Here is a 17,153-nt window from a genome sequence, read left to right as displayed (position 1 = left end):
AACTTCCCTTCCTGTATAACCATTTCTGCTCCCTCCTTGTAAACATCAGGCAGGTGTTGCAACAGCTGTTCTAGTGTATCGTAGTGAGCCCTGTCATATCTAGCCAACAGGGCCTGTGTATTTGAAATCCTCCAAATATTAGCAGCCTGTGCTGCCACTCGCTTTCCTGACGCCTCCAAGATCTTTGACTCTTTGTCCGGAGGAGGAGCGTCACCACTAGTTTGCGAGTTGGCCCTCTTGCGGGCATTGGCCACTACAAGGGAGTCCAATGGGAGCTGGCCTTTGATGTAGGTAGGGTCCACTGGAGCAGGCCTATATTTTTTTCAATCCATGGGTTGATAACCCTTGCTTTTGTGGGTTCTTTGAAAATGTCCGCAGCATGCTTGAGGACCCCTTTAAGCATAGGCAAAGTCTTAGTGGACATTTCAGAGGTGGAGAAAGTGTCAAACAAGAAATCTTCTTCCACATGTTCTGTGTGCATTTCCACGTCATGGTTGAGGGCTGCCCTCTCTATCAAAGCGTTAAACGCCGCCGTGTCCTCAGTTGGTGATGTTTTGACGCTGTAGGACTGAACGTCCGGTGCAGCTTGTGGATCATCAGGGTCTACAGTGTGATCTACAGCCTCAGACCACTGTTGAGGTTCGTCCTGATCAGTGTCAGCGTGATATGTGAAGGCCGCTTGACCGTAGTCTTCACCCATGTCCTCCTCGCTTTGTGCTGGAGAATATGCCATTTGTTGTTGATAGTCCTGAACATGTTCAAAGAGAACTGGTGAGGTGGCCGAGTCTTTCTTCCGTTTAAGAGGAATTTTGTAACCCTCCAAGGGATGTTCAGGTGCGATCTTCTGCTTATGGATGGTTAGCCTGCCCGATTCCGAGTCGATGAAGAGTTTCGACTGGTTGTCGTACGAGGGCTCGTGGAACACAACCCCTCCAGGGGTGGGCTTCGAAGGCCCCGACGACGTTTTCGAATTGTCGGTGCCTCTGTGGTGTTCGAGATGCTTTGCTCGAGCCGTTGGTGGAAGACCGAACTTGATCGGAGGGTGGCCGACTTGTTTTGAGCTTGTCGTAGTGGTCGATTCGAGCTGCTTCGGTGACTGAGTAGGACGCTTGCTTGATGGCGTCGACTCGAGCTCCCGGTGTGTAGCAGGCCCTTCGGCGTCGACGACACTTGCTGTTTCGGGTCGGCTTTGTTTTCGACTCGAGTTGTTTGCCCAACAGTGGCTTGAGCGCTGAAATCTTCGGCTCGACGGCCTTCTTGGTCTGGAGGCCTTTGGTGTTGTCGCCATGTTTGTGCGTCGACGCCGACGTCGACTGCGTCGAGGTGACGTGTTTGACGGTCGAGCTCTGCTTCGACGCTCCAGTCTTCGAGGCGACGGCCCCTTTCGACGCCGAAGGGTTGTCGATAGTCTTTGACTTGACTGGCGTCGACGTCGAACCGACCACCATATTAAGTAGTGTCGGTTTCGATTTTGGCTCCGTTGGTTTCGGTTTTGAAGAATCGACCGATGGCTCCTTCGATGCATTCTTAGCCTGGCTGGGGCGCGGGGCTATAGAATGTAAAGGAAGATCTTGGCTAAGGCCTCTCGGTGATGCCTCGACCTGAGCCATAGGGAGCGACATGTCAGTTATAGGCCCCGCTACTGCGGTTGGGCCTGGCTCATCACTGGAGTCGTCATCGACGGCTCCGATGGCCCCTTCGTCGTCCCCTACCTCGACGACGTCTTCTTCGTGGACGTAGTCTTCAACCTGTTCGTCCACCTCGAAGTTGGAGTCGTGCTCCGACGCTGGTTCCGACTGCTCTTCAGGAACCTCTTCTTCTTCTTCTTCTTCTTCGGCGCCTTCTTCGTCACCGGCCTCGAAGATGTTGACCGGCTCGGGCACCGACTTTTGCGCTGACTATCTTGCTGCGCGTCGAAGTTTAAGCGTTTTCTTGGAGCGGAACTTCGAGCAGGCCATACAGCTGGCCTCGTCGTGCTCGGGGGACAAACATTTATTGCACACTGGGTGCACATCAATGTGGGGGTATTTCGAATTACAGACGGGGCATCGTTTAAACGGGCTCCGATCCATCGTCGTCGTAGTCTGGGCCTTTGTCGTCGAATGCGAGAAGCAGCCTCCGACGAACTGGAAAAGAGACAGGCACCGAACGAGACAATACCAACGCTTCGAAGGCCTTTTGGCCTTAGGAAAGAGTCAATACAAAGTTTCCGAACAAGAGTCGAGAAAGTACATCCGAACCCAATGGCAGAAAAAAACAATCTGAGGATGGAGAGGATGCCCATGCACACTGTAGTCCAGGGGAGGAGCCACCTATCTCGTGATTCTTCGAAGACTCTTCCAGGACAACAATGTGCAATCATCCGGACCTAACACTAGGCGGCGATCTATGCACAGATATGAATTCAGCAGCCCACATGCCTCGAACATTATATTAGCACAATATTATTGCGCTTCCTGTGCTGCCAGGCATGGTCTGCTGCAGAATTTCTCTTTCGTAATTTAGAAATGTTATTGTTTTATGTATTTTTAGCCTTTGTCTGTTCTCAGTGCCAAGATGCAGTGCTGTCGTGGCTTCAACAAATAAATAATAACATAACATTAAAACATCCAGGGATACAGAACATTCCCCCATGCCTGACCTCATTAGGGGATTCCTAACTATCAAACACAAGCTTGCATCTGTAGCAGCGTGTGCACTTGGGCAAGCTGGATATTGGAGTTAGGATATGCACATAACATAAACATCAAGGCTACACCAGGAGTTGCAGCACCATGATACCGAGCGGTCTAAAGGACTCCTCAAAACCCACAAAGTATAGCACACAATATTTTAAGTAGAAACCTGCTATTTTCCAAATATTTATATTAGCCAGGTGTTGATGCCACCATGTTTTGACTCTCTCTTGCTTTCTAGCATTTTGTGCTTTCTTCTGTGATTTGAAGACCCTGTTCTCTGTCTCGCCCATCATTCCCCTGCAGCTCCTTCTCCCCATTTATATCCTTTGCTCTCAACACTTCCTGATCTTCCTCCTTTCCTCTCTTCAGACATCCCTCCACCCTCGGCTTTACATTAAGTCTTATCAGTTCCTGTTCTCACTCAGGGTCCCTCTTACCACAGCAATCCCTCGTCTCCTTCCTTTCCCGTATCTACCATCACTCTCCTCTCTTCTCAGCCATTCACAGAGCTCATGTTGGCGATATTGAGAGGCCGATCCGCTTTATGGTTCTTTGCCGTTTTGATTGAGGAACATCATTGATGTAGAGTATGACCAGCTGTGTGGCCCATCAAAGCTCACATTGATGAGCAGAAAAGCTCTACAGATTGTACTTAGGTTGATGATAATATGTGTAAACATTGGCATCTATGTGTGGTCATTGGCATGCTTACACTAGTGGCAGTAATGAGACCTGAATGCTGACCAGATCTGTGGTCATTGTCAGAGTTCATGGAGTTTGTACCAATGGGACCCAGGTACCCACAGGTCCTGGGTTCATTGCTCACCTTTCACTTGTAGTTGCAGTGAGATTCAGGTGCAGACATGATCTTTGGTCTTTTCTACAGCTCACGTCTGTGTCAGAAGTGCAATCCCAACGCTGTCATGCTTCGTGTTCACTGGAAAAACTCATGCTTGTATCTTTTGTGGAAACCATATACTAGGCTGCTTTCAGCTTGCATGCTTGGTGGTCCGTCTCAGTTTACATTGGTGGCAGCGGTGGGATCTATGTGTCGGCCTCCTCTGGGTTCTGGATGCTGATACTGGAGTGGAACGTGAGGAAAGTTAGCTTGGGTGACAGGAGTTGGACTAGCAGTACTTGGCAGAGCACAGTTTGTAAACAGCATTACAGTGGTAACCACTGTGGGTGCATAAAACTTTGGAGAGGTCTCACTAGTGGACTAAATTGAACGGCAATGCCAGCACTTCCTGAAGTTTCAGAAGATGTTTTACCATCAGTATGTGCAGATCTGTATGATAAACCAGAGAAAGCCTTTGAGTGCCTCCAACCTGTCTCCTCAGAGCCATCAATATGACAGTCCGGTCTAGAAAAAGATACAAACATCCTTTGTTGCTTTCAAGCTGGCAGAATTATAGTTCATCCTTTGCATCTTCTTGGTTCACATGGTTACGTGGATTGGATGCAGAGTGATCTGTGACCCAATCCCACAACTGTGCACCGTGTTGTGGAGTCTCTGGGCTTGGTGTTGTATAATTCTGCATGAGTCCTGCCTCCACAGCATGGCGCCAGAGCTGTTCATTTCCCAGCAGCCCTTGCATCTTCAAATAGCCCAGCTGGCAGAAAGGGGGCTGCTTTCTGCGTGTCAGTGCAAACAGAAAGCAGGACTCTGATGGCAAAGGTGGAGAAAATACATTATGACCCAAATACTAATGTTCTCCAGTCCAAATTCAACTTTCCCATAAGCATGCACAGTGTTTCGAAATAAATGAATCTTGTGGAACTTTTCAAGTATAGGGTTCCCCCCATTCCACAGGCACCTTGCCTGGTCAACTCTTTGGCGGGCAGCACAACAGGGCTTATGCAATCTTACAAGGATAGGAACGAAGTCCCATCACATACATATACTATTACTCTCCTCACTGAACACAAAGTTCCTACAGTGATATCATAGTTTTCGCTATCTGATCCATTTATTCAAATAGTGACCTCGTTCCACAAACCAGACGTAAGACTGTGACATCACTCTGAGAAGCTGACCTCTAATCGAAATGTAACTCCAGAAACTTGGAGAGAGACTTATATATTTGCAAAACCCTGGTGCTAACAGTGACACCTATCCACCTTCTGCACCCTGACATCACACACCGCCACCACCACAGTAAACTGGCACCAGACTGTGACGCCATTCCAAGAAACAAACCTCACACTATGACATTACTCAAGGAACCCGATCAGGAACCTGATATGAAACAGAAACCTAACACCAGTAACCTCACATCAGTCTGACATCACTCCAGGAATATGTCGCACTGTAACATCAGGCTGCCCTAAGAGCAATGCGATAGGGCACACCAAACTTTCTTTTTCTCACCCATCTTTCCCTTATCATAACTCCAACCTATTTATAACTGTTCATTCCCCCACCCAGCTGGAATAGTACCTGCAAAGAAGGTGCGCAGGTCGGTGTCCAGGCAGTTTTCAAGGAAGCGGCGGAGGGGCAGGATGTGGGAAAGTGGTGCTGTCCAGTCTGTCAGAAAGTCCTCCACCATGTGGTGAATGGCATCCGGGCGAGGGAGGGGCCAGTTTTCGGGACGCAGCTTCATTTGTTTCTCTGTACAGGAAGGGAAGATATCAGAAAGGTATAAAGTGTTTGGCAAAAGAAAGAGGAATGTCGCTGCTCCCAACAGTCTCCCCAGGGATATCCCCTTTGTGGTATCTTAAAGCAACATCATTGTAATTTTGTAGTAACCAGGCTGACACAATAAGATAAGTGCAGTAAATGTCCTGTCCACTGTTCTTCACTAGATAGACTGTACTATGACATCTGTGACATCATAGAATGCCTGGGTGACTCTCTGGCTCACAGTGTCTCTCTCTACCTGACTGTGGCAGTTGGTCAACTCAGGCTGAGCTGTTAACAGCTGGCTCCTGGTGGGGTTTTACTTCTGTACTTATTATCTTGGAAGGAACTTGCAATAAAGGATCTTAACTTACACAGTGGACTGTGCATCTTCCTTTACCACAATTTGGCGACGATTCTCAAAAGGATGAACCTACGTGTGAACTAAGGAGAAAGACTACTTAAGGAACTAAGCAAGTAAAAGGAAGGAACTTAAGAAATCAAGAATTTTAAAGAGACTTCAAATTCAGACTAAAGGTAACGCCCTGCTGACCCCACCAGTGTCCTGTTCCACCTGGACAGCCTGCCCCCAGGGCGTGTGTTTCACTTTGATGTCTGCTGTTAGCCTGCGTGTGAAGTGTTCTAGTGAACCAATGAGTCTTGAGGACTGATTGCCTACTGGATGTTATCAACTGTCTGCGCAGAAAACACCTTGGTAGCTGTTGTCACTTTACATTAATGAGTGATTATTCACTGCTTTCTGACTGCTTTCAAAATGCCTGCTGTCACCCACTCCTGCCTATGAAATATTTATCAAGCGACACTTCCCTGAGGCCTGTGGTGTGTGTTTATTTCATATGGCCTTCGTTCTGTGAGGGAATCGTCAAGGATTTCATCCACTATCTCTGTTATGGATCTTACATCGGTATCTGGCAAAGTCTGCCCGTATACTGGAGAAAGAGTTTAGCGCCTCTGGAGAGCATCCACAGCGTTGCAAGGGACACGAGAGAGTGTTTGTGTAGGCGTCGTGGGAGACTCAGGAGAGTCTTCACAGAGTCGGCGCCGTTGGGGAGCTCACACGTTGTTTTGGGCAAGTTATTTTTAGTGACTGTGTGCTGCGAGTGGTGTCCGGACAAGCATGTGGGGTCAAACTGAAATCAGACTCGTGTTAGAACCACGGTGGGACATATTAATTTTACCGATTTTACAGTTCAACATGTTGTCCCGCCTTTGTGGCAGTTTGGTAGCTCACTTTCAAATCGCCCATGACACCACATTGCGTGCATTCCCTCCACATGCGCAGCATTACCAGTTTCAGGGTGCCTGCAGATTCTCTTCTGTGATGTTCGCCTTCCCTGTGAGTTCTTCACTCTCTGGCTCACAGTGTCTCTCTCTACCTGACTGTGGCAGTTGGTCAACTCAGGCTGAGCTGTTAACAGCTGGCTCCTGGTGGGGTTTTACTTCTGTACTTATTATCTTGGAAGGAACTTGCAATAAAGGAACTTAACTTACACAGTGGACTGTGCATCTTCCTTTACCACAATAAGCTGATTATTTATTGGCTACATGGATAGCAGAGCCAGGAGAACCAGCTCTGCCAAAAGTTCAAACAGGAATGTCTTGGCTCAACACGGTTGCCAAGACACCACCATTCTAGAGTCCTAGCATCATCACTAGAATACATAAGATACAGTACAACAGATTGCTTTCGAAAGAGGTTATCATGGCAGAAACCACAGCCCTTTGGCAGTGGTGGAGCAACTCACATTTATGCCAATTGTGGATAGAGCTCAGGGTGGTGATGAAGGTTAGAAAGTAGCTCAGTTGAAGCAGTTGTGTGCAATAGTCATATTGAACTCAAAGTGATGGGTAGAGAGACACCCCTGATTGTTAGCAGCAGTTGAACAGAGTTCAAGTTGGTCGGAGCAGAAGGACTGGTCTGGTGGTGGTGGGATAGACCGTAGGTTAGGGATCGCATTTAGATACAGCTCAGGTGGGTGGCAGCGGTTGAGTAGCCCGTAGTTTAGTAGCAGCAGATGGATAAAGGTCAGTTTGGAGTCAAAAGTGGGGTAGACATTTCAGGGGGCTGGGGTAAAAGACAGGGTGGTGGGACAAAACCCATAGGGCTGGCACATAATTTGGGATGGTGACAGTGGTGAAATAGAGCTCAGACTGGTGGTAGCTTTTGGGTAGCCCTCAAGTTGGTGACAGCAGTGCAACAGAGTTCTCAGGGTGGTGGGATAAAACTCCAGGCAGTGGCGGCTGTGGGCCAGAGCTCAGACTGGCGGCAGCCGAGATTAAGGACTCTTGTAAGCTGAATAAAACTGAGGGTGTTGGATAGAGCTTACTTTGGTGGCCAAGGATGGATAGAGGTCCAGTTGGCTTCAGTAGTGGGATAGAACACAGGGTGGTGACATAAACCTCTAGCCATGGCAGTGGGACATACCTCAAGTTAACGGCAGCAGTAGAATAGAACTCGGGGTGGTTGAACAGACTTCTAGCTGGCCAAAGCGGTGGGGCACAGCTCAGGTTGATGGCAGCTGTGGGATAGAACTCAGGATCATGGGACAAACGTCTTGTTGGTGATAGCAGTGTGAAATAGTTCTGTTTGGTGGCAGCAGTGGAACAGAACTAACTGTACTGTTACAGGCTTCCAGCTGGTGACAGCAGTGCGACAGAGCTCAGGTTGGTAGGAGCAGTGGCAGATCGACCGTGCTCAGCTTGGCACCACCCAGGGACAAACTATTTTTCCATTTCTTCTCCAGTCAGAGACACTCTTCTTTCCACTCACCTGTTGGCAGGGCTCTGTAGTAATACACCACTGGGTGCAGGAAGTTAGACTGCCATGCCTCCTGGGCGTCCCCCACGGCTCGATTGTAGTAAAAGACATCCTTCTCTGGGCCTGAAAAGTTCTTGCCGTACTCCATGGTGATGACGAAGAGCCCCAGGCCTTCCTCCACTTCTCTCCCGGTTATGGCCTCCAGCTCTGGCAGCACCCCCAATGGGTACTCTTCCAAGTATTCAAACTGCAAGGACTCCCTACATTAAGATCATAAAAAGAATAAAATATTCAAGGTGCTAGCAGGAAGAAGGCAGATTGGTTGCAGAAATGGAAAAGAAATCAACTTGGATCCAGTGGGTCAGGAAAGTGGCCAGGTTCAGGGAGAAGCCACTATTACCAAAATTATTTCCTTGACACTTGTGTATCCATGGTGAGCTAGTAGCTGAATACAACAAGCAGAATACTGAGATAATGTTGCAGAATTAGAAATAGTAATGCAACCCCTTTTATAGACACTATTTTGAGGTACTTTGCTTGTGTTGTATCTGTGGTTTTTGCAGTGCACTTCTCTAAGCTCAATGTGGCCAGGGAAGGGTTGCCCTTAGGGTCAGATACGCCAGGGGTTGTGTTACAAAACAACTTGTTTCAAGATGGCGCTCTGTGTCGATTACACTCTAGCACCCAGGCTAAAGTGAACAACTACAACTTCCCTGGAATACCGTCTCTAAAGACTGTTACTTCCCCTGTAAAATTTTTTTTTATCAAACAGATTTTATTGTGTTCCACAATCCGCCAACAAGGGGCCCTTCGAAATATTGAGTTCATCATATACAACATAGGCAAGCGGAAGGGTCGATGCTTCCCAAGGTCCTGAATCACCTCTGGACTGTCCGCCATAAGTTCATAATGTTCTGCTCTGGGTTGGACAGGATTGAGTCCCAGTTAGACCCAGAAGGGATAGTCAACGAGAGCAGTGGAGCATCACAAAAATCCTTAAACAAAATGGGCTCTCCCAGCTCTCAAGCCCAACCAGTTGCCAGCGAGCGCGTTTAGCTAGTATTGATTCCCCAGAGCTCAAGGAAACCTAAAAGTGGACATTTTACCTCGAATCAAATAGGAACAAACCCATATCCCTCAACTTTCCCTTCCCACCCCCCCTCCCCCCAAACTCCCTCTCCCACCCCCCTCCCAGTGGTGGAGTTGCCATACAGTAGTGTGTCAACCGTACAAGGCCCCTAAATCTGCAACAGATGCATGGCCCTGAGAGTAGAGGGGCACACCGCAGATGGTAGGCCTTTCGAGAGGAATGAAACCAGCGGTACTCAAAGTTCTTAAAGTCTTCTCGGGATCTCGGGATATGTCAGACATGCGCTCTAAGCTGAGCAGTTGCCATAGGCGGGAGTGCCATAGTGACATCGCTGGCGCCTCTCTCTTCTTCCATGCATTCGCAACTGCCAATTTGGCAGCCCCCAGACATAGCCACATAATTCTTTTATCGGCCCTGGTTTGGTGTTCTAGCAAGGGGTCCCTAATGCCAAGCAGAGCTTCTGCCATCGTAGTCGGGACCGGGTATCCTAAGATGGATTTTATCTGAGCCAGGATCTCTTCCCAGAACGGCCTAATGGAGGGACAATCCCACCATATGTGTTGGAAGTCTCCCAAAAGGCCACACCCCCTCCAACACCTATCTGATGTACCTGGAAAGATTTTCGCAAGTTTAGATGGGTATAGGTACCAGTCCCCCATTACTTTCAAATGAGCCTCTCTCAGCGCTGTGGATTGGTTGAACCGGAAGATATCAGCCCACAGGTGGGTCCACTCTTCCTCCTTAAGGTCTTGCTGAGCCATCCCCTCCCACCAAGACATATAGCGCGGCCGCGGGGCGGTCTCCGTGGAGAGCAGGAACTTATACAGTGCTGAGATAGCCCCCTTCATGGATTTAGCTTTGAGGAGGAACAGTTCGAACCTGGTAAGGGGTCTGGTGGCACCCTCCCTAGTCTGTGGACCTAAAGCCCAGTGAAGCAGCTGCGCGTGGTGGTAGCGCTCCTGATCTCCCACCCCATAGTCCCTTTTGCAATTCTCAAATGTAAGGGGGTCATACTTGTGGAACAGGTGTGTAAGTGCGAGACATCCACCTGCCCTCCAGGCAGCAAACGGCCCCTCACAGAGCGCTGGGGGAAAGGAAGAAGTGAAGTGAATTGGAGTGAGTGGTGGCGGGAAAGATGTCCAGCCCTCCCTTCCTGCTACAGAGTCCCACACTTTGAGGGTGGTGCGAGTCGGAGTGCTGATGTACGCATTACGGGGTCTGTCCTTTCTGTCGCGCCAGATCAAGTCCCAGATTGTCCTGCCTGCTACGCTGCAGTCCATATGGAGCCAGTGTTTCTCTGATTCCGTTTGCGCCCACTCAACCAGGATGCGCAGTTGGGCTGCTTTATAGTATAGGCGAAGATCGGGGAGACCAGCCCCCCCTTCCCTTTGTGGTCGTCGTAGCATGAAAAAGGAGAAGCGTGCCCGGCCTCCCTGCCACACAAACTTCAGGAACATCGATTTTAGTCATTTAAAGAAATTCTCCTCCAATTCTATTGGGAGCGCCTGAAATAAATAGAGCAGTTTAGGTAGGAGGGTCATCTTAATTGCATGAATGCGACCCAGCCAGGAGAGAAAAAGCGGCTTCCATCGTACCAGTTCTTTTTGGATGCGGTTGAGGATTGCGGGAAAATTGGCTGCATATAGTTGCTCGACCTTGGGAGCCAGCTGGACCCCTAGGTATTGTATGGAAGAGGGCGCCCAATCCAAAGGCGTGAGCGCTCGGAGTTGTGAGGCTTCCGCCTGTGAAAGGGTTAGATTAAGAATGTAGGACTTGTCCAGGTTGACCCTGAAACCTGCCGCTTTTTCAAAGGAGTTAAGCACTTCCTGTAAGTATGGGAGGGAACCCAACGGATTAGATAATGAGAGGAGGACATCATCCGCGAAAAGAGAGATTTTATGGGCTTCTCCGGAGAAAGGGAGGCCCTCTATCCCTTGATGCTCCCTTACCGCTATAGCTAGGGGCTCTATACTGAGGGCGAAGAGTAGGGGGGACAGAGGGCAACCCTGCCTAGTCCCTCTTGAGTGGCTAAAGGAGGCTGACTGCACCCCATTGACTGAAACTTTAGAGCATGGGTGTCTATAGTTGGCCTGAAGCATTGTAATAAATTGGGGAGAGAAACCAAACCTCGTTAGCGTGGACCACAGGAAACTCCAATCTACGCGGTCCAACGCTTTTTCGGCGTCAAGGCCGACTAACACTGCAGGAATTTTAAATTTGTTGGCCTTTTCTATTAGATGGACTATACCCCTGGTGTTGTCATGCGTTTGCCGACCCTTGATGAAGCCGGACTGATCGGGGTGGATGATCAGTGGCATAAGGTCATACAGTCCTTTGGCCAGAATTGAGGAGTACAGCTTTACATCTACGTTTAGGAGGGCAATGGGCCTGTAGGAGGCACAGTGGGCGGGGTCCTTGCCCGGTTTGGGGATCACGGAGATCACCGCCTCGGCCGTTGAGGCCGCGGAAATGCCGTCCGTGGCCATACGGTTGAAGAGTCGGACCAGGTGATGCCCGACCTCGGACGCAAAGGTCTTATAAAAGACTGCAGTGTACCCGTCTGTTCCAGGCGCCTTGTGGGGCTTCAGTGACTTAATAGCTAATTGGACTTCTTCCAGGGTAATGGGGGCCGTGAGGACTTCATTCCACTCCGGGGAGACCTGTGGGACGGGTAAGTCCCTCAGAAAAGCGTGCTGATGTTCAGTGTCAAGAGTATCCGCCGTGTATAAGGATTCATAGAATGTCCCGAAGAGGCCTGCCTTGTCCTCGTCTCTGTGGAGTAAAGTCCCCGACCTATCTCGTATTCCCCCTATATATTCTCTCTCTCTTTTGTCCTTCAGTTGTCTGGCCAGGTGCTTCCCTACCTTGTTACCCTGGGTATAAGATAGGTTGCGCAGCTTGAGGAGCGTGAACTCTGCCCTATTGTTATAGATGGCCCGCAGTTTGCCTCTAAGTGCCGTGAGTGTGCGAAGCGTCTGCCTGGTAGGTGTCTGCTTGTGGGTCTGCTCGGCAGTCGTCAGCTCCTGCTCCAAGCCTTCCCTCTCTTTTGCGCGCTGTCTATTTAGGGCTGAGTTAAGCGCAATGTATTTACCCCTCAAAACCGCTTTGAACGTGTCCCAGGTATTGTATTCTGAGGTCTCCTCTGGGTCGTTAAAGGAGAAGAACTCTCTAATAACCTCCCGCAGCTGCGCACTCGATTCCTTATCCCTCATTAAAGCTTCTGGGAAGTACCAACGTGCAGGTTTCGGGGCGCTACCAAGCCAGGTTAGACAGATTGTGTACATCCCATGATCGGATACTGAGATGGGGAGAATCTTTGCGTCCAGTAAGTTGCCCTGCAGGACTGACTAAAAAAGATGTAATCTAGTCCTGAGTAGGTCTGGTGTACATGGGAATAGAAAGAATAGTCACGGGTGAATGGGTGCGCTAACCGCCAGGTGTCCAGAAGCCCCATGTCCCCAATGAGCGTCTGAATAGTGTCCGGGAAGGTGCCCATGTCCGAGCGTCTAGCGTGCGTACTATCCAGTGTAGGGTGCCATACCAGGTTGAAATCTCCCAAGAGGAATACAGGACCGTCTGCAAAATCCGTCACTTTACCCAGTAGTGTAAGTAAGAAATTCTTTTGGCCAGTATTGGGGGTATAAACAGACACAAAAGTGCATACCTTGCCCTTCATCCGACCCTTGACCATCAGCCATCTCCCCTCTTTGTCGCCCTGAGTGCACATAGGCTGGAACTGAGCGGCAGAACTGAAGAGCAGCGCTACCCCTTTCTGTTTAGTGGATGCAGAGGCTTTATATATAAGGGGGTATTTCTTATGCTTAAGGCGGTGGTCTTCAGACTTCAGGAGATGTGTTTCCTGCAGTGCTACAATATCTAAGTGCTGATCTATTACATATCTCCAAATTTTCTGGCGCTTCTGCAGGGAGTTAAGCCCCTTAACATTCCAGGTTCCGATCGTAATAGGCATTGTAGGTCAAACCTGTCGTCTCCTCTATAGTAGCCATCCTATGCCCTGCCCTCCCTCTTGGAGCGCTCCTTCCTCCACCTTGCCCAGCCCGCATTGCAGACCTCCCCCATTTTCGTTGCCAAGATCGTTCCCCACCTCCACTCCATCAATGCTCCCCCATCGGAGCCCCCCCCAACCGCCCGAGCCACAGCCAGTAGAGGACCCACGGTGTACAGTTGCTGCATATCAACACCACTAGTCCCTCCCCCCCTTAACACCTCCCAACAGAATAATGTAACAACATTCCCCAACATGAAACTTGAAACTCAGTTTTTGGACTGTGACTCAGGCCCCTGTAACACCAGTTCGGACCTGCAGTCTAAGAGTACGTGCAAGGGATAAGTGGCAGTGGCGGCTCGACGGCTCGAGACCCCCCGCCCCGTTCCCCATCCCCAGTGCCATACTTATCTTATTACGACCTCCCCTTCAGTTCTCAGGAGCCTGCTCCAGTGTCCTTGGAAACCTCCTGGATTGCTGCTGCCTTTTCCTGTTCCATTGTCTTTAGATCAGGCTTGAGGTTTTTCTTCGAAGATCGGCCGCGTCGAACCTTCTGCCATCCGTCTCTTGTCGCTTGAGAAGATTTGGGTGGGGTCCCCGAAGAGCCTCCTCGAATGGTATACCCAGTAATGAGCAAGTGTCCCTCAGGGAACGCAATTGGTGGAGGGCTCCATTGCATCGGAAGATCAGTCGAAAGGGGTGTCCCCAGGAGTACTGGACCCCCTCGTTGCGGAGAAATGTGGTTGCTGGTTTGAAGGATCTCTTCTTTTGTAACGTGATCGCCGAAAGATCTTGGAAAAGTTCCAGAGCTTGGTCTTGATACTGAACAGGCTGTTTGAGACGGGCCGACTTCAGGATGCGCTCCTTTAGAGGGTAATCGGGTAGAAAGGCCAGAATGTCGGGGGGAGGACCCTGGGACCTACGGGCCGGACCCACTCAATGAGCTCTATCAATATGAATCTCAAAGTCATCCCCTTCATCAAGTATTGTCCGGAAAAGGCCTTGTAGGTAGCTTGCGATATCTCCCCCCTCTGCAGAGGAGGGCACATTCCGAACCCGAATGTTGTTCCGCCTGGAACGATTTTCGAGGTCCTCCGTGTGGGACTGGAGATCGGTCTGCTGCTCATTAAACCGGACAATTTCCTGTCTTAGGAAATCCACCTCCTCGCTTCTGGCTTGTCCTGAGAGTTCGCTTGCAGCCACTCGCTCCCCAAGCTCATCAACATCTCGGCGAAGCTCTTTATAATCCCTCGCCATTTCCTGACGGAGGGACTGAATGTCCTCCTTAAGGGAGGTGAAGAGGGCCTCCATGAAGGCCTTGGTCGCCGGGGCTTCTCCTCCTTCGCGGTCCGTCCCTTTAGGGGGGGGTCCTTGAGCCGGTTTGTCCGGACTTTTTTCAGCTTTGGAATTCCCCTTCGACAGCAAGTCAGTGATGGTGCGATTCCCCTTGCGGTTGGCGGCAGCCATCTTCTCCCTTCCAGTCGGCCCCTCCGCCACCTGGCCTCTCAGCCCGCTAGTTGGGGTCCCAATCATTCGGCTCGGGCCAGCACCGGGGCCAGGAGTATAGAGCGTCCGGATCGCGTAGTTTGACTGCAGTGGCGTACTGCCCCTGCCACCTTGACCAGTTGGTATCACTCGTGGACCCCTGGTGCTACCAGTCTCGCCACGGCTCCAGGCGTTTGTTCTGTCCTAGGGATCGGGGACCCCGTCTCGCAATGCGCCGACAAAGATCCGTTCCCTTGACCAGTGGCTCTTCTGGGGGGGGCCCTCCTGCGATATTCAGCCTCCGTTCCCCACCTCGGTTATAGCTCCCCCCGCGATGTCAACCCAATCCCCTGCTGTAGGGTCGGGTGGGGTCGCGGTCAGCAGCGGCAAGGCGTGGACTGCAGTCACGGCCGGGGGCCCGAACTGTGCCCCCCGATCTCCCGCGTCCTTCCAGGGCCTGCTCACCTCGGCCTCTAGCTTTAATGCCACGTTGTACGGCGGTCGTGAACCTTCCGGCACCAGTACTGGTACCCCGACACCAGATCCGGGGCCTCCGCTTTCCCCTGCCAGGCCGGTGTATGCCCTCTCTTCCTGGTGGCAGTGTGCTCCTAGGGGCCGATGCTCTTAGTGTACTCGGTGGTCGAGGCCGGGTCGTCTGCACCTGCTAGGCCCCTGCCGGGGCCCTGCTTCCTTCTCCTCGCCGATCCTCCCGGCCCCTCCTCCACCCAGGCCGGAGCCTCCGCGTGTCCTTTCCCGGCCTCCCGGTCAACGTGAGCTCTGGCCTGCACTCAACCCGGGGTAGGAGTGCCTCCAATCCGCCGGCGCTGCCCTCACTTGCTCTCTCTTTCCGGGGTCTTCCCTCCTCCGTCGGCTAGGCCACAGCCGGGGCCTTTCCTGCTGTCTCTTGCCGGGCCACCCGGCGCCTCCTTTCACGGGCTGGGCCGCCCACCTGGAGCCTCGGGGCAGATCCGGCCCCCGCCTACCACGGACCTCTGTAGGCGTCCTGGGCAGCTCCGGCGATCCCTCTCGGGGCGGCAGTGGCGTCGCAGATCCCCTGGGCTTCACCTCAAGGCGGGAGTCGGGTTGAGCTCTCTTCCCGGTGTTTCCCCTCCTCCGTCGGCCAGGCTGCAGCCGGGGCCTTTCCTGCTGTCTCTTGCCGGGTCACTCGGCGTCACCTTTCACGGGCCTCCCGCTTGGACCCTCGGGGCAGATCCGGCCCTCGCCTCCCACAGACCACCGCTGGCGTCTTGGGCAGCTCCGGTGACCTCTCCCGGTCCGGCAGCGTTGTCACGGACCCCCTCGGCCTCTCCTCAAGGCGGGAGTCGGGTTGCCGCTTTTCCGCCCAGCGCGACCTTGCTTGCCGACTCTCTCGCCTCACCGGTCAGCTCTCCTCCCCAGGGGACGCCAAACGTCTTCAGCCGCCTCACGGGTGCTCCCCCCACCTCTGGCCTCCGACACCCTGGTCCGGTTGTAGGTTGGTCAGCAAATTAGGTAGGGCATGGAGGTCGGGGACGGGGAGCCTCCGAAGAACACGTCTACCTAAGCCGCCATCTTAGCCACGCCCTCCCTGTAAAATTTAACAGGAAATGTGCAGGAAGCAGGTGTTGACCCATACATGAATCTGCACTTTCCCTTGGACCAGCTCAATAGTGCTCTCATATTATAGTACTGACTAGTCCAACACTCACACCCAGGCCCCAACTTGACTCAGTGAATGGCCTCAAAGCATAATGGGGTGATTGTTGGACATTGGCAAACACGCTGCTTCTGCCGGCAATACTTTAGAATTCAACTGAGGTGATATTTTGTTGTGGGGTATGCATGATTATTTTTACTAACTGGAGAAAATAAAAAAATGCATTTGGGAAAACAATTTTTTGAGGTGGACTGCCCGTGAAGCCGTAAAATATGGGTAACCATGCAGGTAAGATGGATACCAGGCAGGTGAGAAGGAGGGTAGGGGGATTGTGAAGGCAATGGGCAGAGGTTCTAGAACACAAACAGGTCAGAGAGAGGGATTTGTGTTTAACACACAGGTGTGAGGGCCACTGTGCAGGTAAAATATGTGAGAGAAAGACTTCGCAGGTAACAGGTAGATGAGGAAGGAGGTGGTCTAAACAGGTAACAATTGTGTGGGAAAGTGTGACTGTCCAAGTGACAAATAAATGGAGAAAAGGCGGCGCACATGACAGATATGTGATAGGGATGGAGAGACGGTGCAGGCAACAAAGAAGCTTGAAAAGGGACACAGTGCAGGGGAGGGATGCAGCGAGGGACTGTGCGAGCAACAGAGAGGTATCAAAGGAAACTATGCTGGTGAGAGCGAGACGGAGGGAGGGAGGTGGGCTGTGCATGCAACGGATTGGGATGAAAGGCCACTGTGTGGATAAAACGTACAAGATAGATGGACTCTGCAGGTAACATAAGGTAAGAAATTGGTCCGACTGAGGTAATAGGAGGAGGAGGGAGAGACAGAAAGAGACACACAGGCACAG

General features: G+C 51.3%; 1 protein-coding gene across 1 annotated transcript in view; it reads right to left on the bottom strand.

Moving 5' to 3' along the window:
- Positions 1 to 3,333: 3,333 nt before the first annotated feature.
- The window catches only part of FOXRED2 (FAD dependent oxidoreductase domain containing 2), a 59,869-nt gene continuing 46,049 nt past the window's right edge, over positions 3,334 to 17,153 (bottom strand). Inside the window, exons 7-9 of the mRNA XM_086958538.1 lie at positions 8,090 to 8,337; positions 5,119 to 5,289; positions 3,334 to 4,344 (exon numbers count right to left, since the gene is read on the bottom strand). Coding sequence (XP_086814664.1) covers positions 4,088 to 4,344; positions 5,119 to 5,289; positions 8,090 to 8,337 — 676 coding nt within the window. The 3' untranslated portion in view covers positions 3,334 to 4,087. The remainder of the gene's footprint in view (positions 4,345 to 5,118; positions 5,290 to 8,089; positions 8,338 to 17,153) is intronic.

The sequence above is a fragment of the Lissotriton vulgaris genome, chromosome 1_1 (assembly GCF_964263255.1).
Source record: "Lissotriton vulgaris chromosome 1_1, aLisVul1.2, whole genome shotgun sequence".
NCBI classification, from domain to species: Eukaryota; Metazoa; Chordata; class Amphibia; order Caudata; family Salamandridae; genus Lissotriton; species Lissotriton vulgaris.
Note: the sequence above shows the minus strand (reverse complement) of the source record. Positions and strands in the feature narration are given on the sequence as shown.